General features: G+C 39.8%; 1 protein-coding gene across 1 annotated transcript in view; it reads left to right on the forward strand.

Moving 5' to 3' along the window:
* The window catches only part of ZNF521 (zinc finger protein 521), a 229736-nt gene extending 210259 nt beyond the window's left edge, over positions 1-19477 (forward strand). The window contains exon 10 of the mRNA XM_077783929.1: positions 18642-19477. Within this exon, the coding sequence (XP_077640055.1) occupies positions 18642-18671 (30 nt within the window). The 3' untranslated portion in view covers positions 18672-19477. The remainder of the gene's footprint in view (positions 1-18641) is intronic.
* Positions 19478-20099: the final 622 nt, after the last annotated feature.

A 20099-nucleotide genomic window follows, 5' to 3' on the forward strand; every position in this document is an offset into this window, starting at 1 on the left:
TACAGTTTGTAATCCTTATGACTGCAAATCCTTAAGACATGCAAAAATGTTAAATGAAATTCATGGTTTCCAGGCTGAAAGCAGCAAATGTCCCTGAAACGTATCAGTGATGTTACATGTCAACATTAAAATAATAATTTCTGAGGCTTTTTAGCAAATAGAACAGTGAGGTGTGCAAGATTTCAGCCTAAAGAAGCAAATCAAAAGTTGCTGCAGAAAGAAAAAGGCACAGAAAGGCAGAAAAAGAAGGGCAGAAAAAGAAGGGAGCAAAAAGCAGAGGAGTAGAAGAGAAGCAGAAAGGAGATTATGGGACAAAGAAAGAAACAAGACAAAAATAAAAGTGCTTGGGAAAGCAAACATTTTTTCTTCTGAGTGATGCTGGTAATAATGATAAGGCACTAGTAAAAATAAATCATGGTAATAATAAGGGAAAGTTCAGTTATTATATAAAGGCCAGTTTCTACCCGCAGTCCTTACAGAAACCTCAGCAAACATCAGAGAGTCCTGTTATAGACTGAGGGCAGGGAAAGCAGTAAATGTATTCCCTGACCCACAGATAATCATTAGAAATGGAATTCTGCCCTTTGCAGAAAATGAGGTTTTATCATCTGTGCCCTGAATGTTTCAGCCTACACCTTGCCATTAGTCAGATCAGTTGGCACATATACCTGGAGTAAGCAAAAGAAATAAGCACTCTGTTTGCATGTGAATAATTTCCCTGGTAGATCAGTTCAGTTCTCTTAATTGTCCATCCATTAATTTCTTGCTAATGTAGTTGATATCGATGACTGATTTTCTGTGCTAAACAGGAAGCACCACTTCTTCATTCTAGGACACATTCCTTCCTACAACTGCCCTGCTGTTAGCTACCAGTAGCTGCCATTATATTATCTTTCATCTGGCCCAGAGCTGACAACAGATGGCCATCTCCGGGACTGCCATCAGTGTGACTTTATGAAGCATCCAGCTATGGTGTATTGAGGAGCTTCATGGCCAGTTCTGCAAATCTGATTTCCCTTCCCCCTACCCCGCTGCTGGCCCCCCTCACTCCATCTCCATGAATAAGCTCCTTATTCCTGGCTCCACTCTCCACTGGTCCTGTCATTTCCCAATGAGTGGTGGCACACGGTGATCACTGGACTTTGCAGCTTGAGGTCTGCCCCCACTTCCCTCCGCAGTGCTGGCACAAGATTTTTGTTGCTCCCAGCATCCTCATTCCTCCATGTTTTTGGAGTACCAAAGCATAGGCACAGGGGTTTGGTAGAAGCAAAACTGCTACCTCTTAAGATCAGTAGTTCAAACCTACCTTCTTCCACCTCAGAGCACCTCCTCAAGCTTCAGAGTTTTTTATATTTTTTAAGTTCTACAAGACATGCTGCCAAACCAGCATTGAATATATTAAGTGTGAAAGAAGCTAAAATATTGACCAGAGACCTAAAGCGGAGAAAAGTGTAAAATTCACAAGCATCCTGATTCCATTGACATGTTAGATCACTTGGAAAAGCTCTTTCAGCTGTGTGGCTGCTATGTGTTTAGGAGAAAAATATATTGTTTGCTCTTGACAGAGTTTTCTAAAGCAAGGGACCTCGAGAGCCAACCCATATTTTAGAAGAAATTCACATTTGTGTCCTTTATTGTGATATTTGCAGCAAGTCTATAGCTAGTGAGAGTCTCTGCCCTCAAGCTATAAAGGAGTAAGGCTCCATTGTTGGAGAGAGAGCAGCCTTCTGTGAAGGTCTGAGATGTGGTAGGCAAGATGAATACTGCTTAAAAGCAATGCTTGCCATGCTGTCATTTAGAACAGGAACACTGAGGATTTAAACAAAAGTGAAAGGCATGGTAAATGAATCCTTTAAAACTGGTCAAATTTTCAGCTGCCAAAAATAACAAGTTTTCTCCATTGATAGGTTCATTGAGTAGGAGGAAAGCTGGGAGGGGATGAATTCCCCTAGGGAGGAGGTGCAGATAGTTTGGGAAAACAAGGTGTGGTCAGTGATTCATAAAGAGACACTCCAGTAAACAGCAAACTTGGCTCAAAGGTAATGCTTTTTTTTTCCACTGCATTTTGCTTTTTTTTTCCTCTTAAATTTGTTTATTGTCTTTTTTTTTCTTCTTCTTCTTTCTTTTTTTTTTGTTCTTGGGGGCAGGGAAGACAATCATTAGACCACTTCATTCTAAACATGAGTGAAAAAGACTCTGGTGCAGTGGCTACGCAACTGGAAGTGTATGTCGTAAAAAATGTGTATGTCTCCTACCCAGAAGGAACAGCTTTTAGGTTTAGCATTTCTACCTGCTATTGGAGATGGTTTTGCCATGCTTTGATCAATCTAAGACATTAATATTTTGGGTGGGAAGAGTAGAATTTTGCAGGCTCTTGTGATTTTTTGTTTTTTTAAGTTGAGCTTCTTTTCTGTTCAAAGCTGAAATTGAGTGTCCTCCACCCTGTTAACAAAGGAAAAGAGAAAGAGATGATTCAGTTCTCATGAACCAATACTGCTGAGTTACACACATTTCTACATGCAGCTTTAGTTGTTTTTCTGTGTTGTTACAGTCTTATTTTGCAGGAGAATTTCTAGGCACAGTCACGGATCACGGGTGTGTAAGTTTGCTCGGGGATATGCCGTGTCAGTGAATACTCTGCCTCCCCCCACACTTCCTGTGTGTAGATGTGTGCTGTGTAAGATAAAGAACCTGTGATATTGTTAAATATTAGTGGTGCATTTTGCTTGGCTTTGCATTTGTAAAGGTGAAAGGTGATTGTGCAGGAAAATGGAACAGTATATTTGCTGTGAGACAGGCACTAAGAACTCACTCCCATGCTCAGTTATAATTCATGACTGTACTGGTGGGAAGCCCTTATCCCTCTGTGGAGTTAATGCATCTCTACTGTAACCTGCTGAGAGCACCCTGTGTCCCCTCCCACCATCTGTGCATTCAATGGCGTGCTCCCTCTCTCCCCCTTTACTGTGAGATCTCTTGGTGTTAAAACTGTCACACTACTAGTGCCTGGTAAAGGTGGCTTTATTATGTGTATTAATGATTAATTGTCATTTAAGGGTGAGGAGGCAGGTAAAGGATATGTTACCATTTGTTTTAAGCTCTTGTTAGAAAATGCTGGGGAGCAAATAGACAGAAAGGTAGATTTTTTTTACTTCAAACAACAAACAGCTTTGCAGAGAAATTGTCACAGCTCAGAGTAAGAGCTGTTGATGGCAAATTCATCTTTCTTCCCAATCTAAGCATATTTAACTGTTTCTTGGTACAGTGCATCTCTGTCTCTCCATGTCAAGATCTGAACCAACAGCATTGTAAATTGAATATATTATTTACCCATCAGCTGAATTTTATTTTCTTGAAATTTATCTACTCTTTTAGCTGAAAAGCCCTCTTACAGGCTGCAAGTTGCTTCTTTGCTACCTGAGACTTGAAATTCTTGTGATCAAGTGCTGTAAGCTAGTACACTCTTAACTAAACAGGTAGTGTATGAAGATTTTTTATTATTATTATTGCTGTAAGGCACTGTCAGAAGACTGGTGAGACTGTCTAACTTTGAAAGAATTGCACTCAGCTCACAGAGATTTAGATGATGCTTTATCAACCTGGCACTTTACCACAACATTAAACACAGAATATGGTTAAAAGACCATGTACTTGACTGTCACGGCAATATTAATTTGCAGTGTTTCACTGGATGTAATCTCATGTAGTCTGTTGTTTGTATTCCTTTAAAACTTATAAATCAAATCCAGACCTGGAATACCAGTGTATGATCTTAACAGATGTGCTGCCATAAGGGACCTGCTAGGTTATAAACTGCAGAAATGATCTTTTTCTATTTCAGATTTCTAGCTTATTCCAGGGAGATTTAGTAACCACAGCAGTAAGGTGGAAGGTCACGCGCTAGGACAGTAGCACCCACCCAGCACTTGACGTTAGGTATAATTGTCAGGAAATCCACCTCTAATCATTTTATTATTCAGTTGTAGCATCCACCAAAGCTCCTGAGCAAAAGTAGGGCAAGAATGACTTCAGTAGCTCTGTGTCCAGGTTTTCTTAGGTGAAAGATCACTTTGAGATGACACAGCTGAGTAGTCAGGCTGAAATCCTAGTTGGTATTTTATTAATTTTGCACCAAGATAAATCTTGAAATTCTGACAAACTCCATGACAGGTGAAATTCCTTCTTGCAGAATCTGCTCAGCAAGAGGCTGCTCATTTCGTTCTGTTCAGAGGCAGGCAACAGGAGGGCAGCTTTATAATCAGCCCTCAAAGGAGCCCTGGCCGCCCCAGAGCCTTGGACTGATTGAATAACTCCTGGGCCTCTTCCCCTAGGCTTCCATCAGCAGGGGTCCTGTGGAAAGCAATCTCCCGCAGACTGGCACTGAAGTGAGCTTTAAACTACTATTTTCTGCTCTCCAGAGGAGCCTGGAGTACTAAAAGATAGATGGACTGCAGATATTTTATGAGAAACTGTCAGAAGAAGAGCAGAGTAAATGTTTTTTTCCCTCCTTCGAGTCACACGCTGCATCACTGTAGAATTTTTCCCAGAATCTTTTACACTGAAAGTTTGAAATTAATTGGTTGCTAACCTTAATTTCCCTCCTCCCTCTTATTTTTCTTTTTTTTCCTTTCCCTCTTTTTCTTCTCTTTTTTTTTCCCCCCTTAAATATTCACTCGGAGGCCCTTTGCTTAACCACAGTTGCAGAAAATCAGTACCATTTGCACTGAAATATTTATAATGACAGAATGAAAAATTGGATTCATTTTCTGGCCTGTAGCCGAACAGTCTGCAACTTTGCACAGCATTGTTTAGCATCTCTCATTCCTTCCTTTCATTGGGGTCCTTTTCAGACACACACACGCACACACGCGCTGCCCATGCTTCAGAGGAATGTTTAGCAAAACACAGAGCCATTTTTAATCTCAGCCTTGAGAAAACAACTTGTCTCTAACCTTGCCACTATTTGCGGGGGGGAAAGCAAAGGGGGAGGTCCCCGGGAACATGTAGAATTCCTCTTACAGGAGAGATTATGGAGAGTGTCATGCAGTAATCTGTCCTCTACACTGAAGAAGTGGATGGCTAGCATTCTCCAAATTGCTTTGGTGTGTTGCAGGTTAGGCAGGGTAGACTCAGTACCAGGTTGGACAGCAGGATCTTTCCAGAAAACCTTGTTCTGCCACCGATTCCCTCCATGTCAATGAGAAACTCATTTGCCCACAAAGGAAGAGGTTGTCAACAGCTCCCTTTTGTGCCTGAGCAGAGACTGTAAAAATGCCCTGTGCTTCTTTACACCTTCAGAAAGCAGAAGATGCTGGAACTGTACATATTTACTTCCCTTGAAGCAATGGTGTGAAGGTGAAGTGGTTGATGTTTGCAAAGAGCTTTGAAAATGAAAGTGCAGATCCTCAGGCTCCAATTTGCATCCCCTGCCAGTATAAAAGGTACCTTAGTCAGACAGCCAAGGATTCCCTCAGTACGCAGCAAATCCTGTTTATTTTGCAAGCTTGGTTCTGTATCACTCCCTTTTGGTCCTCACAGGCATGTCTCAGACTCCAATGAATTCCAGGGATTTTTAATTGCTATAACAATCCCATGAGGCTATTATGAGCTGGCATACGTTTGGGCAGTGTTAGGAATACTTTAACATGCACTGAGGACTATGGTAACCCATGATTTGAATGGTTAGGCCACATGGATTTACAATAATATACAGTGAATATGTAGGAATTAATCTGAAAATGCACACAATTTAGCAGAGAATTGTAAGTCTCTATAGATGTCAGACTTGTGCAGAACTTAATAGGGAAATATATTTGTGAAAAGAGGTATTTCAAAAACCCTTAGAAATTACTCTCTGGTGAGTTTGTAGATTGCTTTGACAATGCAGTTTTTTCTGGAAAAACAAGGCCTGTGGCCAAAATCTTAATTCCTAATGCCTAAAAAGAGGCTTCTTGAGACAATACTGGGTTCTCCAAGAAAGTGGGTTGGATGCAGGGGTGGATTCTGCAAGGTGCTGAGAATCTCCTGAAAATGCAGGTGACAGAAATTGCCTGTCAAGGTCCAAAAATGTCGTTTTTTGCTAACTTCACCCATATCAAATTTATGACACAGCTCTATTGCTGACGGCAGGTGTCTGTGTATACTCCTGAATTCTGTTCTTTCAATTCCACATCATTCATCTAAGCACAAACGTTTTATTTCTTTGCTTTCTTCTGTAAAAACTTCTTGATGCTGGCTCCCCTTCAATGCTCTCAGGAGCACAGCCTGAGCAGGTGTGCCTAGAAGGAGTAGGAAGGGGTGGACATCTGCTATAGGCGCCAGTACAGCTCAGCTAACGCAGCACAGCATCTTGTGGTTTGTGAGCAACACACAGTTCTTATCATTCAAAGTTTCCTACAAACTTTCAGATTTGTCTTTTTACTGTGTTTCCCAAGATCCTTTGACAGGTCAGCCTGAAGTGATGAGTGTTCTGACACAAACTGCGTCGTGTCTTAGAAATTTTGCCTGCAGGTGTTTTAATTTAGTATCACTTTGATTTGAAAAGGAACTTTGTACAAAGTGATGTGGTTTTAGGATATAACAAAAAAAATCCAGTATGCATGTATTACAGAGATTTCTGTAATTTCTTGCTTAGCCTGTATTATTACTTTCTGATTTTCTTTCTTCTTCATTTATATAAATGAAGAACAGTATAATTTTTGTAATTTTTATCATTTACTGAGAATCAAAACTAACAGAGATGAGACAGAATGCGAGCTTTAATTACAAATATTAAATATGGTTTTCAACTGACAATTTGAAAGCAAATTTTCCTGACTATTTAATCATACTTTAAGGGATGTCACAAACCCATAGTAGGCTCTTTCAAATCCAGAAGTATTTCTTTGTTTGAGCTGACCAGGACACAAATATACAGGTGTGTAATATGCCTTAGGATGCTAAAAATATTTGTGGGGACAATAGACTACAGACCACAGTGAAATGGCAGTACAGATGGAATGGTGCAGAATAGTTACTGAACTTCAGGGACTGTAAGAGTAGCCAACAAACAAATGTTTTATCTCACTGTTGAAGAGAGTACCTTTCTAAGAAAGCTGTTTTCTCTGTGGGCCTGAACTGCTGTGTGGGTTTTTGTTTGGAGTGCCAATCTGTTTACTAAACTTATTAGTTTATAAATTTTGCCATGGTAAAGTAACTGTGAGAGCTTTAAATTAGAATAAGTGCCACTTCTGTGTGGCAGGTTCCTTTGAGGGCTTATTAGAAGGCAGGCCTCCTGTTGCCTGCCCCTTTATGCATGGCACTATTGCTGTGGGTACTTGTTTATAGCTAACTTTTGAATTTATGTAAGTGTACACTGTGGTATGATGAATTGCCCTCCAATTGCAAAGATTTTCCTTTTTTATTTTTTTCTGGGTTCAAGATAATACTTTACTTTAAAGGGTTATTTCTATTAGGTGAGTTTTATTTTGATGAATTAAAATTAGCTTGGAGTAGCAAATGACATACAATCGTGAGGGTTATAGATTAGCCTCACCATAGCTACAGCACATCTTTTTGTAAAGGAATTAAAGTTCTCTGTTTCAGATACCTTGGCACTAAACATAGAAAGCAAATGAGTGTTGTCTCCAGTTATTTTCCTCGTAAATGTGATTCTTTTCACTCAATCTAAAGATTACTACACTAAAAACAGTCCTAATGGGCAATGAAGGGTGAAAGCAGCAGCTGCAGAAGGCTGGATCCCCTAGCAGGAGATAGCCAAGGAGAAGGAGCACCCAGCATCACAAACCAAAGCCAGAGGTGATGGGTGGGGGCATTTCTTGAACTGTCAGTGCAGGGTCAAGGCAGGACCTAATGATGCATCTGACTTGCAACGTGTCATTGGCCAGCTGTCTGACAGGAAACAGAATGACCAAGCTCAGAGAATGACATTTGCTAGAAGGAGAGATCATCTCTCACAGGGAGGAAGGAGAAAGGCATGAAAGGATGCTTCTTCATGTGGTACTTCTTGTTTGGGGGAGGAGTATTAAACTGTAGGAATTGGACTTCACTCCCTTCCCCATTTTTTAAGGTTCTATAAACAGGAGAAAGTGAGAGTAAAATTCCTCCCATTTAGCTGTGGTCAGATTTCACACTACTTTTACACAAATGCGATTGAAAAAAAAAAAAAAAAAAACAAACAAGAAAACAGAAGACAATAGAGAATCCAAACTGCATTTTACAACCAACAACCACAATGACAAACAAGAAATTTTCTTGTCCTCGTACCACATGTTAGTAAATGCTCCAGATTTATTGATTTACAATGTGTGTCCTCACAAAATTTAGAGAGTGACTTTGTTATAAAGGGCAAAATAGCATTCTGGTCTCTCTAAAAGTCACCTTTAAAACATGGAGATTCTTAGACTTAAAAGAGGGAAACTCAGATGAGGTTGCTCTAAGAACAAAACATTTCAACATAGGGTTCTTAACTGTCTAACTAGTCACCAGCTATGAAGGGATAAAAATTGTCCTTAGTTTCCTTTCCAAGCAGTAGATTTGTAATTCACATACACACCAAGTCTGCCACATAAGCACTGTCTCAGCTCCTGCTATTCCTGGTTTGAAGAGCTGTAGGAATAAGGACTGTAAGATGTCCAAGATGGGCTGGCACAGTAACTGGTTGTGAAGGAAGTCAGAGAGCAAAATCCATGGGGACCTCTGCTTATCAGCTCAGAAATCCTTGGCTGTTACCATCAAATCTGCTCAATCTGGCTTTCCTTGCAAACTGTCTCGAAGGAAAAAGATGCACCAATGTGCAACAGAGTTTGGAGCTTTTAGAAGAGGAGGAGAGCTAGTAGAGCACCATAGCTTTTCCTTTTCTATCCTACACAGTCTAAAATTCTCATACCATGGACAAGGGGACAAATTCCTATTTACATTCCTGATTTCAGGATCCAACATACATTCCCATCCATTTCTTTATTATCTTAACTGGGTACATATGCTTGCTAGATGGATAACTTCCAGATATGATTTACACATGTGAAAGGAAAGTTTGCTGAATTTAAAACTTGATTTGTTCAGGGTTTTCTTTCACCTGAGTGAAAATGTTAGCCACTGTGTGTTAATCCTGGGCTGATCCACAATCTCCAGTGTGCCAGGTACTGTTGTACAAGGCCCCACGCACCAGCTGGCAATGTGTGGAGAATACAGATTCCAGGCTGTCCCCATGTCACCTGGTAAGCACAGTACCCAGTGTAATGTCAGAAAGGTAGGGAGGTGAACTTGACAATCGATACAAGTGTGGGATGTGTCTGTCTGTATAACAGGAGTGCAGACAAGTTACAGCACTTTTCTTTCCAGCTGTATCAAGAAACTTGTAATTTCACTTGTAATTTTGTTCAAAGAGATTCTTGTACATGCACCTGTGGAAAATTGGAAAGTATCATTGTTTTAAAGGTTGCCCTTTGCATATAAATCACAGCTCTGTGTGCTTCCCCATTTTAATTGGGTGACCTTTTGAATCCTATGGACAGGAGCTTGAATTCTGGACTTGTAGGTTGGTTGAAGATTTGAAATCAATTCATGTTTTAGCAATTACTCTGCTTAAAAGCAGAGAACCCAAAATGGAAATTTGAGAAGAAGAATTCCCCTTGGAAAATTCCTTTTCACAAGTCATAGAAAACTTCATTGCAGACCAAAGAGATATGCATAAAATCTAGATTCATTTGTCAGTTTAATCCTTGAAAAGGATCAGGATTCATTGAGTATGAGAGAAAGAGGAGTAAGGAACGTGTAATGTTTCCAACAGGACATTTTTGTGCAATTATCAGTTTAAGCTTCCATTATTTGTCACTAATTACTGCGCTGAGCTGTTAAATATTTAGTAGTAGTTTGTTTAATTGGGTTTGACCTATAAAGGAATCTGTGCATAGCACAGCTCTAGTTCCAGGAGCCAGTTCCTCACTCACAGCTAGCAAATTTGTATTCACATAAGATGATCTCATGTTGTCAGACAAAGGGGTTTGTTTTTGTTGTGCAGGTTTGTTACCTCTCTCTCCCCCACAGATTTATTTGTCTTTAAGGTATCTGAAATCAGAGCACAAAGTAGAAACGCTGCCTGTGGATGTAAAAGGGAAGGTCAGTCAAATTTGTTTACAGATGTTGTAGTTTAGAAAGCATCAGCATGATAAAAAAAAAAATTAAAGCAGAGCAACAGCTAGCCCATGAACACATGTCTTGTAAAACACTGACTTAATCCCTGAATATCTTATTAGGCAGTATTGCCTATCAAGGCTTGTTGTCCCCTGTTACTCTGTTGTACAATAGCTACAGACAAATCTGTAATTGTTCAATTTTGGGTTCAGCTTGCTGTGTCTGGCAGGGTGAAGAGACTTTTGGCTGTGGCCTCTGCAGAGGGTGTGCAAGAATCGATCAGTATACAAGCAATATTCACTTTGTTTTAGCCTGGCTGTATTCTTTTTCAATCCTGTCTTGAAACTCCCTTGATTTCAGTGGAGCTTTTCTTAATTTATACCAGGGTAACCATAACCATATTCTAAAGTAATAAGACTTTTGATATATTTCTCAGAAGTGCCTCCTTCTGCCTTTTTTGTTTAAGCTTTTATTCCCACTTAATGAACAATTTTCTTATTGGGGAAGAATGCTTGTGTATTAATTTCAAACATTTGCAGTATCACTTTAAGGCTTTGCTTAAGTACAGACAAGATTTAGACCTGGATCCTGATTATCAATACATTCCCTTTGCCATGTAAAAGAAGAGAGAGGTTTCCCAGTTTGGAAGAATTGTTGTGAAGATGCCCTGACCATCACCTTCTCTTTAATGGGGCAGTGCACACACCTTTTCCCATGCAGCCAGGCACATCTTGCCTGAAATGGAAGACATTCTTGCAAGTATCACTGCATTTCAATGAGCAGCAGACAGGGTGAGGCAGGCTTATGGGAGGTGATTGCCTGGCACCATAGGTTAAAACAGCCTTCAAGCTACTCTGATTTATGTCAGAGGCTTAGCTGGGAGCCCCCTGCCAACGCTCATAATGAGGAAGGTGCAAGGATGGTGAACAGGCATTGGTGTTTGTGTCTGTTCTCTTCTATGACAATGATGAAAGTCTTATTTGCTGTTCCCAGGAATATATGTCATTCTTTTCCATACAACAAATCTGTGATATATGTACTTGCATATAGTAATGAATCCAAAAGGAATCATTGACATTTTACTAGTGGCTTACTGGAAGTCTCTGAAGAAAAATAGGTATCAGGGGTTTTAGTTTGGTTTGGGTTTGGTTTTAATTTTCAGTTTGCATCCCTGAGAACATGCTCTTCAATTTGAGATTTTTTTACAGGTAGTTTTTCTCTGGCCCAGCTGGAAATCCTGAGTAGAAAAACCAGAACACTGAGAGTTTTACATAAATATGATAAAGAATAAAATCTGATTAGCAGTCATGCTTAGGTGAATTAATTTATATGAATGACTGCAATTCATTGTAGAGTTTCCTAAATTATCATTGTCAACAGTGGTCAGTCATGTCCTAAGATGACCACTTAATTAGCAAACATGTCTGAGAACAGACCTGATTCTCAAAGGCATCAACTCCGCACATAAATGGTATTTATGGGAGCACAGATTCTCTTGGGATTTGGCCCCTTTCTTGTTGTGGAAATAGCTCTGGTTTATTTCAGATCAAATTTCTTGGGAATCTGTAGTTTTGGAGACTGCATTTTGTTAGGTCTGTGCTGATAAGCAAACTTAGCCTGGATGAAAACTCCGTGCCTACTTTAGTGTAATTATAAATTCATTGTTAGTCCTCCTGCTCTGCCAGTTGCACTAAGTACTGGAGATGCTAGTGGCAGGGACACTTTGCCTGGACTTTTTCTGTTCTCTGCAGAACTTCGAAGTCTCCATTCAGTCTCCTACTTTTCACCTATGAAAAACTATTAGACATTATATTTTTTCTATCTCCCTCATTCACTCAGTATAAGTGTGAGCACTGAAATATGAATATATATTCATCTCAGAGGCATTGCAATTTGTCAGGCAAAACACGTCAGAAACATTGGTTAGTTCCAACATTTTAGATACACTAATTCAAGTTCATATCTTGTAGTTAGTGTTTTATGAAAGGAAGGGTGGGATCTGAGAGGGAAAATAATCACTCATTTGTTAATGAGCTTCAACTGAAGTTGCTGTATTTGTATTTCACGTATATGAAAAGGACAGAAATGTTTACAATCTGAATGTCCATAGATACTTTGTCAGTACAACTAAGGATTACAGAATCATAGAATGAGCCAGGATATGACCCTAACCTTCAATTAATTCATTTGGTGGAGTGCCCTATAGAAGTCATTACCCTTAGTACAGAAACCCAAATCCCACCTATACTATTTTTTTACCTGTACAGCAACTAAGCTTCAGAAACCCACATAACTGAATAGTCTTAATTGCTTGCAGCAGCAGAAGAGCTAATGCCATAATTTGCTAGGGCATTGAAAGTAAGTTTACTGCTTTCAGATAGTTCAAAACAGCACATATATTCTACTGAAACCAGCTCCTAACTACGCAGATTTGGTTTCATGTCTGATTTTGGGTTGGCTGAGCCTCTTCCTCTCCTGGGATGAACATCAGGAAAAAAATACTAACCCTGAGGTCTGTGAAACTGTGAAATAGTCTCCCAGGAGGAGCATTGGAAGCTCTAATTAAAATTGGACTGGGCAAAACACTTGAAATTACACTATAGGCAATAATCCAACACTGGCAAGATGGGTGGAGAAAACGCCCTAATGGGTCTTTTCTGCCTTTAAATTCTATGAATTCTTGTTCTTCTCTTTTATTATGCTATTTTACCTTTTTGTTTAATAGTGACATAATGTCATCTAGAAAGTATTATAAGACACTATTGTGAGCTGAGTGAGATGATGTTAAATATCAAAAGAAAATGCAACAGTTTTTCTGCAGGTTCACAGTGATTATATGGAGATAGGAAAAGAGACACTGACTAAGTGAGGAACATGAGTGCAGTGGTTTTAACTGTAAGACAGTGGCAAATTCATTGCATGCCTGCAATATGCATGTTTATCATTTTGACATTGCATTTCATATTCTCGTATGAAGAACAGCCACATTCCAGCAAATCTAACACAGGTGTGGGAAAGTCATTTATTCTAACTGTGCAGATTGCTCAGATTGCTGGAAACATTTTCTATCCCAGTGTTTCACATATCCCCCAAAGACCTGGACTAAATAATATATTTTACATCTTAATTTATAGTTTGTATTTAATCTTAGCATTGTACAAATCTAAGTAACTCATTGATTCAGTCCTTGAGTATAATCATATTACAGTTTACCAGGAAAGAATCCTTCAGCAATATAATGGGGCCTTGACAGGAAACTCTGTGCTGCAGTATTGAAGCAGCACAAATCTGAAGAAACAGAGTGAAAAACAACCTTTTGTGCTACCTTTTTTATAGTTTAGTCTGAATTAGTTTCATTTATTTGGTTTTGGTGTTACCACTTAATACTTCTTTTCCCTCCTCCCTCACCTTTCCATATGGTATAATATTCCAACAGTGTCCAATACAGAGCTTTCTGCATGAGGGGTCATGACAACCAGGATAATTAATAGAGCATTGGACCAAAGTACTGAAATCCATGTTGATCCTGTGCTAGGTGTTGCTAGGCTTGCCTTTCCACAGGCCTTTCTTCCCCTTTGGTTCTGGAAAATGCAACATCCTCTTCCTAGCTGCAGACAGTTTGAAAAGTGTGGTACAGGATAAGAAGTTGAAATAAAAAAGAAGGGAAGAGAAGCAGAAAATCTTGATTAGAAAGTATAATTTAATAGAACGTGTATTGAACCAAATGTATTGATTAATGTGGTAGATATAGTACTTATATTGATTCAAACTAGAGATTTAGTACTAAAAGCTGTAAGCCAAAAAGCTGTTGCAGATTGCTACAAAAGTCAGTTTAATGCTGTCCTTGAGAATGCCTTCACAAAGAAATTCTTCTAATGTTTGAGGAGTAGGTAGAATGCGGTATATGTCAGTTTGATCCCGGAGGGTTTTATTTTGTACTCTAATAGCTGTTACGAGCCTACATTATATCCAAGGAGTAATTTTCCTTAGGGGTGCCCAGCTCGCTTTGTGTCAATATTCTAGCATTTTAAGTCACGTACAGTATATGCTTCTGGGAACAGTGCAGGAGCCAGCCAGACTCATAATGGTCTGCATTCATTAATAAAGGCAGAAGCTTCTGTCCCTCCATTGCCCACTACAGGGATGCCTCCCTGGTCTTCGGGGACCCGTACAGACACATTTAAAGAAAGCTTTATTTTGAGTGGGCAGGAGATGAAATGCAGGACTTGCAGGCATTTCCTAAGTCAGCTATATGCCCGAGCACAGGGGTGACCTTAATGGGTCAAAGAAGAATGCAGGTCAAAAGACTTATTATCCAGCCTGTTGGAAACCAATTGCTTTTGTTAAAAAAAAGAGTAAATTGTAGCGCTTAAAGGTTGATAGTAATGTAGAGTTCTGTTTTACAACCTGGAGCTGGATTGCAGTGCAGTGGGGTGGATTTTTATTTTTTTGAATGCAAAAAAATACAAGATAGTCTGTAATGTACACAGATAAAGGATTCCAGATAAGTGATAACATGTAGGGTACCATAATTACTTAATCAGTGATGATTGATTACACATGTTTGTGTTCTTGAACTAAGGAAAAAATAACATGCTGCTGTGGTACTGTTACCATCTGTTGAAATAATGCACCTACATTTCATCTTTATGCCTCTTCATGTGTACCCTCTTTGCACTGTTTGTCAGGTGCAGCCATGTCTTAGTTCATCTGCTCATAAAATCGAGAAGTCCCATTTAAATTGAATGAAACAACAGGTCACATTAAGGATTCTAATGGGCTACTGAGTCTGTAGCTATCTGTAGGTATTTTTTTCTTCGTTAATTTTGATGCTGTGGGCAGGAACTTTTTGCCAGCTATTACTTCTCACGTTCCCTCTGAAACACAAAGGCATGCACCAAACAACAAGTATTATTATCTCTTTGTCTCCAGCCTTTCTGTGAAGAAACCGTTTTGAATTTGTTTGCCAAGATGATTCTTCCACACAGTATTATCCTAGAATTCTTTGTGTGTTTTCAAGTCCTTAACACTAACAACAGGGATATCTCAAAGCATTTTCATCCAGAAAAGTGGTGGCGTGTAATTTTAGGTCACGTAACTGGCATTCTGGATTCAACTATCAAAAATAATTATTTCTAGGAATAGGGCAAGTGCACTTGAGGAGTTTCTTTTGTTTGTGAAATATACTGAATTCAGGTTTTCCCAGATAATACGCCTGCTTTCCAGATAACACTGAGACATAAAAATTGGGGATGAAGGAGTTATCCTGGTTTGTGTCTACATGATAGCAAATGCAGTGACACACAGACCTCTCCTGCTTCCCTGTTCCTCCATTTTGTGCATGCAAAGCTTGAATTTGTATTTGCAAACTAGTGTCTCCTCATGAGATCCCAGCTCTTGGAAATTGGAACACAGCTGTTGCTGAAGTCCAGGAAAGATTATATTGAGAAAAAATATTTTCCTCTTTCCATGGCTAAGCAGGAAATTGACATTTTTGCTTTGTAGGGAGACTACCACGTAATTAAACAGATGTGCTTATGCACGATTAGATTTGGGGGAGGCAAAGAAGGGGAGCATATGATACCTCCTGTACTTCGCTAAATGACGTCTCTTTGGCAAGTGGAGGCACTAATTGCTCCAAACTCAGGCAAACTAGCTGAAGTTTCTGGAGGAGGCATGTTTCAGGCTTGTCTAGAGTGTCTTTAGTGAAGGGCAGCATGCTCTCCAAGGCACACAGGGGATCTCAAGTGTAATATTGTGCTCTCCCTGGGTGTGCCGTGCTCCCGTGGCCCTGTCGCGTCCCTGCCGGCGGGAGCTCCAAATTCTGCTTTCCCCGCGTGCCTGATCTCCCACTGCCAGGGAGGCGGGAGCTCGCTGCACACGAGGCAAAGAGACTATCAGAGTCGAGATCTGCTGTGTGGATAATAGAGGAGAAATTTTGCCCTAAATTTTTAAACACAACACCCCTCATAAAAACAACAACAGTTCATAACTGGGATTAATGTTTGCAATTTTCAGTCACTTAGACATGAGGTCTCCAATAGATGGCTTTTGGTAGAGTGGAATATGGCTCTCTGTAGGATTACAGAATTTTCCTCCTTTTCTTATCTCTCCCCTCCTATCCTTCGCCTGCTTCTCTTGTCAATGTTATGTTCCTGAAGCGCTTCCACTTTGTATTTTTTTGCAACTTAGGCAAATAGGTATTTCTCCCTAGTCCCTCACGTTTGGGAAGCTTTAATTACTTTGGAAACTGTGTTTTGTTTTGACTGTTTACAACACGTATTGTTGCCTTTTTAAGGCCTAAACTGTTCAAAGCACTTCCTCATGTTCCTATCCTGCCCTGTCTTATTCTTCTCTGCAACGCTTGTTTGGTTTTTTCCTATTATTTCTTCATTATCTCCAGAGAATCTCATTTTGTGCCAAGGCACAGGAGTCAGGGACACTGAGAGCTAGAGCAAGTCAGTCCTTATGCTGTGTTTTATTTTGTCTCCTTCATATTTGGGCATTTTTATTTTTTAATCAAAAATGCCATTGCAGCCAGAGTTACGGCTGCAATTTTAAAACACCTTTTGACTGCTTCATATGCAACTGTTCATTCAGCTTCATACTGATTATGCATTTTTCACTTAGTGAAAAGAAATAAAAAATGGGCATGACTGATGTGCTTACTCTCAGTAGACTAGAAACAAAAGACCATCCCCAAATATCTGTCTGCAATGTAACAATTGGTATATTACTTCAACTGCTCAGAAGCAGAGAAGAAAATCAGAATTCAGGCTGCCACCCCATATTTAACTTGTCCTGTTGTTTCTAGGTACTGCAGGGTCTCCAATAAGCCTGTGGTGTTATGCTGTAAGTGCTGCAATAAATGGACACAACAGGATGACAAAAGGACTGACTGTCAGGCTTAACTCTTAATTTCCTTGCTTTTGTGCTTTAAAGTCAGAGCCTATTACCTGTGACCAGCCAACATTTTTGGCTGCATCTATTATTAGTGCTTTACAGCATTTTGAAATGATTTTATGGGAAGGATGAGGAACTAGATGAAATCAAGTGGTGAAGCATATTTTTTTAACACTCTTTGGCCTTGGACAGTCTGGAATTCCTGCCATCAGCATTAAATCATTTTGCATTCACATCTGGAAATTGCATCTTTTAGTGTCACTGGGTCATTTTCCTTTAATCTTGAGAATGGCACTACATTAAAAATTCCTCAGTCTTACAGTAAGATCCTTTCCTTGCCAAATGTCCCATGAACTATTATTTGTGTGCGTGCACAGTTTAGGGAAGAGTGAAGGAGAATGGGAAAGAGGATTTTTAGGCTGGTCTGCAGTCATGCTGTATTTCACATTTGTTTCACCGAGGCTCTTTTCAAGTGCCCTTTCATGGGTGGCTCTGGAGGGTATGGTTCAGTAGATGTTCACTTTGTTGTAAATGATGACTGTCTTGTGGGAACAGGTTCATCCTAGTGTGCGTTAGTCCAAAGAGGTTTAAAGACAGATTAACTTAATAAAGAGGAGTGAAGGGTCTGGCTGTGCTGGGAGCAAATCAGGGGATGTGACACCCCTGCCCTCTGGGTCACTGGCCCAAATCTGGCCCCGATTACTAAGGGGAGAATTCATCACTAATCAGTGGCTGCCCTATTGTCTGAGAAGTAGCATTCACAGACATTTTCTAGTTATCTGTGGATCCAGTATACATTGTAGAAAACTTGAGATGTATTGGATTGGTCCTTTGCTCTTACATCAATGCTTGTGAAGGATCTGAGCTAGTACAGGCAGCACAATAGCACCTTTCTGAAAGAAGCCAACTTGGTTTGAGGGGTAAGGAGGAAAGGGTGAAACTGGTGTTTGCTGCTTGAATTGGTGATTAATTGTTCAGGAAAGGAGAATTGAAGACTCCAAAGTCCATGCTATGCTTCTAGACAAAAGGCGCTGCATTCACCTGAGGAAAAATACCTGTGGGTTTTGGTGACCAAAGGGCAGGCTGTGCCAGCCCCTCCTGTTTTCTCATCAGTCTCTGACCTCTCTAGCAGAGTGGCTTTTCCCAGACTATACCATGCGGAGGAAATAGGTTTTACTGCAGGAGTGCATTTGATGCAGTGCCACAGTCGAGGAAGCACGGGCCAGTGAGCATTAAGACTTTTATGGCAAATGCACTTCACATTTTTGCAATGCATAAACCATGAGCCATGTGTAAGCAGATACCAGGATCACTGACCTGGTTTGCAATTTCACTGGGGCAGGTCAGCCCACACCCTATCCGTAGAGAGTGTGTTGTTCTTCTTGTGGCACATGTAAAGGATACTGGTGTGAAACAGCTGGGGAGAACTCCTCTCTTCCATAATTATGCTGTTTCTGGCTAGTTTAAACAAGGAGGGATCAAGAATATTCTCATTATCCAGCCCATCATTTTACAAGATATCTTGGGAAAATTGTTTTTGCATCCTTCTTTCACACACAAATGCCTGTCCTGTGACTAAGTTGTTTCTTTTGTTTTTGTTGCAGAATCATACGATGACCCAGCACAGCAGTTAGTGCAAGGCCCGTCTCTTCCAGAGAATTCTTTGTGGCACAAAAAGGGAACACATTTTACTCTTTGCACGAAACTTTCATTGTTAATGTATATTATTCAGAATCATTGTATTGTACCATAAAACTTGTATTATCGAAACTGTTGGATGTTCATGTGTTTGAACTTTTGAGCACCGGATAGACTTCTTGTATATAAAGTGTTGCACATGTATTATGTTGTCTGATACTAAAATGGTCTTATAAAGACAAGTGGACTTGGGCCCTATTCAGGAAAGATACAAATAATAATAATACTGTGTGAGGAGAAAAAAATAACTTAAGAAAAAAAGTCATTTTCAAGGAGGAGGGAGAAAGTAGTAGCTATGTTCCATTGCAGCTCTGTTTGGCCTCCCTTTCGTTTAAACTTCAGTCCAGAAATCTCTCTTTTGGTATACAAACGGATGAATTTAAGACTATTTTTTATTGCTGAAGATTCTTGCAAAAAATATGAAGAGACTCTTTCTCATAGAGCAGGAACCCACAGTTGAATAAGGCCCATATATATATTTGTAAGCCTTGCGATATGACAGATAGCATTACCATATATGCAATAGTTGTTATGTAGTTTGTCAAAGAATTTTTTTTCCTGGATACCATTTGAAGCTTTGAGTGTTCAAGACTTTCCTTAATGATTTCACATGGCCAAATTCTTGAATCAGTTGAACTAACCTGTATGTTACTGTTATTAATGTTTACTCTGCGGTCTGAACCTGGAGATTACTGGAATTGTTTTCCAAAAGGAAATAAATTCAGTTTACCATTATGCGTGAGTGTGCTTTGTGTCTTGTCTTTTTCCTCAGAAAATATCATTATTATTATTACTGCTGCTATATTACCTAAAGAACCACCAGGATCTGGAATCCCATTGTATCAGGATCTCTCAGTAAAATACTCTGCTCAGTAAAATAGGTTGCTTTTCTCAAAGGTAGGTATTGAAATAAATGTAATAGTAGAAACAAATTTGCTGGCCCACTGCAAAGAAATCTGTGCTTTAGAGTGATATTCACTGTTTTCTGGGTTTATTTCTTTTATTTGTTTGTCTCAGCAATTTCATACACACTTGACACGTTGGTAACCAGAGGAGTCACTACACATCTTCTGTGTATAATTATTGGTAAATTTAAATAAAATATCACCTAGTGAGCTGGGTCTGGTACTGACAAGAGGGAACCACCACAGCTCTGGCCAGCAGTGCTGTTAAGCTGACATCCCATACCCTCTCCTCTGGCACGGGTAGCAGAATTGGAGGTGGCATGGGGTGATGCTCAATGGCACCTGGTCTTTTTTTGCTCAGGTCTGAATTGGCTCAGGTCTGCAGTTTCAAGAAGAAAAAAGGGGATAAAAGCTATCCCTGACTACCACTGTCTCCTGCTATTCCAGCTCACCTACAAA

Source organism: Lonchura striata, chromosome 1, assembly GCF_046129695.1.
Source record: "Lonchura striata isolate bLonStr1 chromosome 1, bLonStr1.mat, whole genome shotgun sequence".
NCBI lineage: Eukaryota > Metazoa > Chordata > Aves > Passeriformes > Estrildidae > Lonchura > Lonchura striata.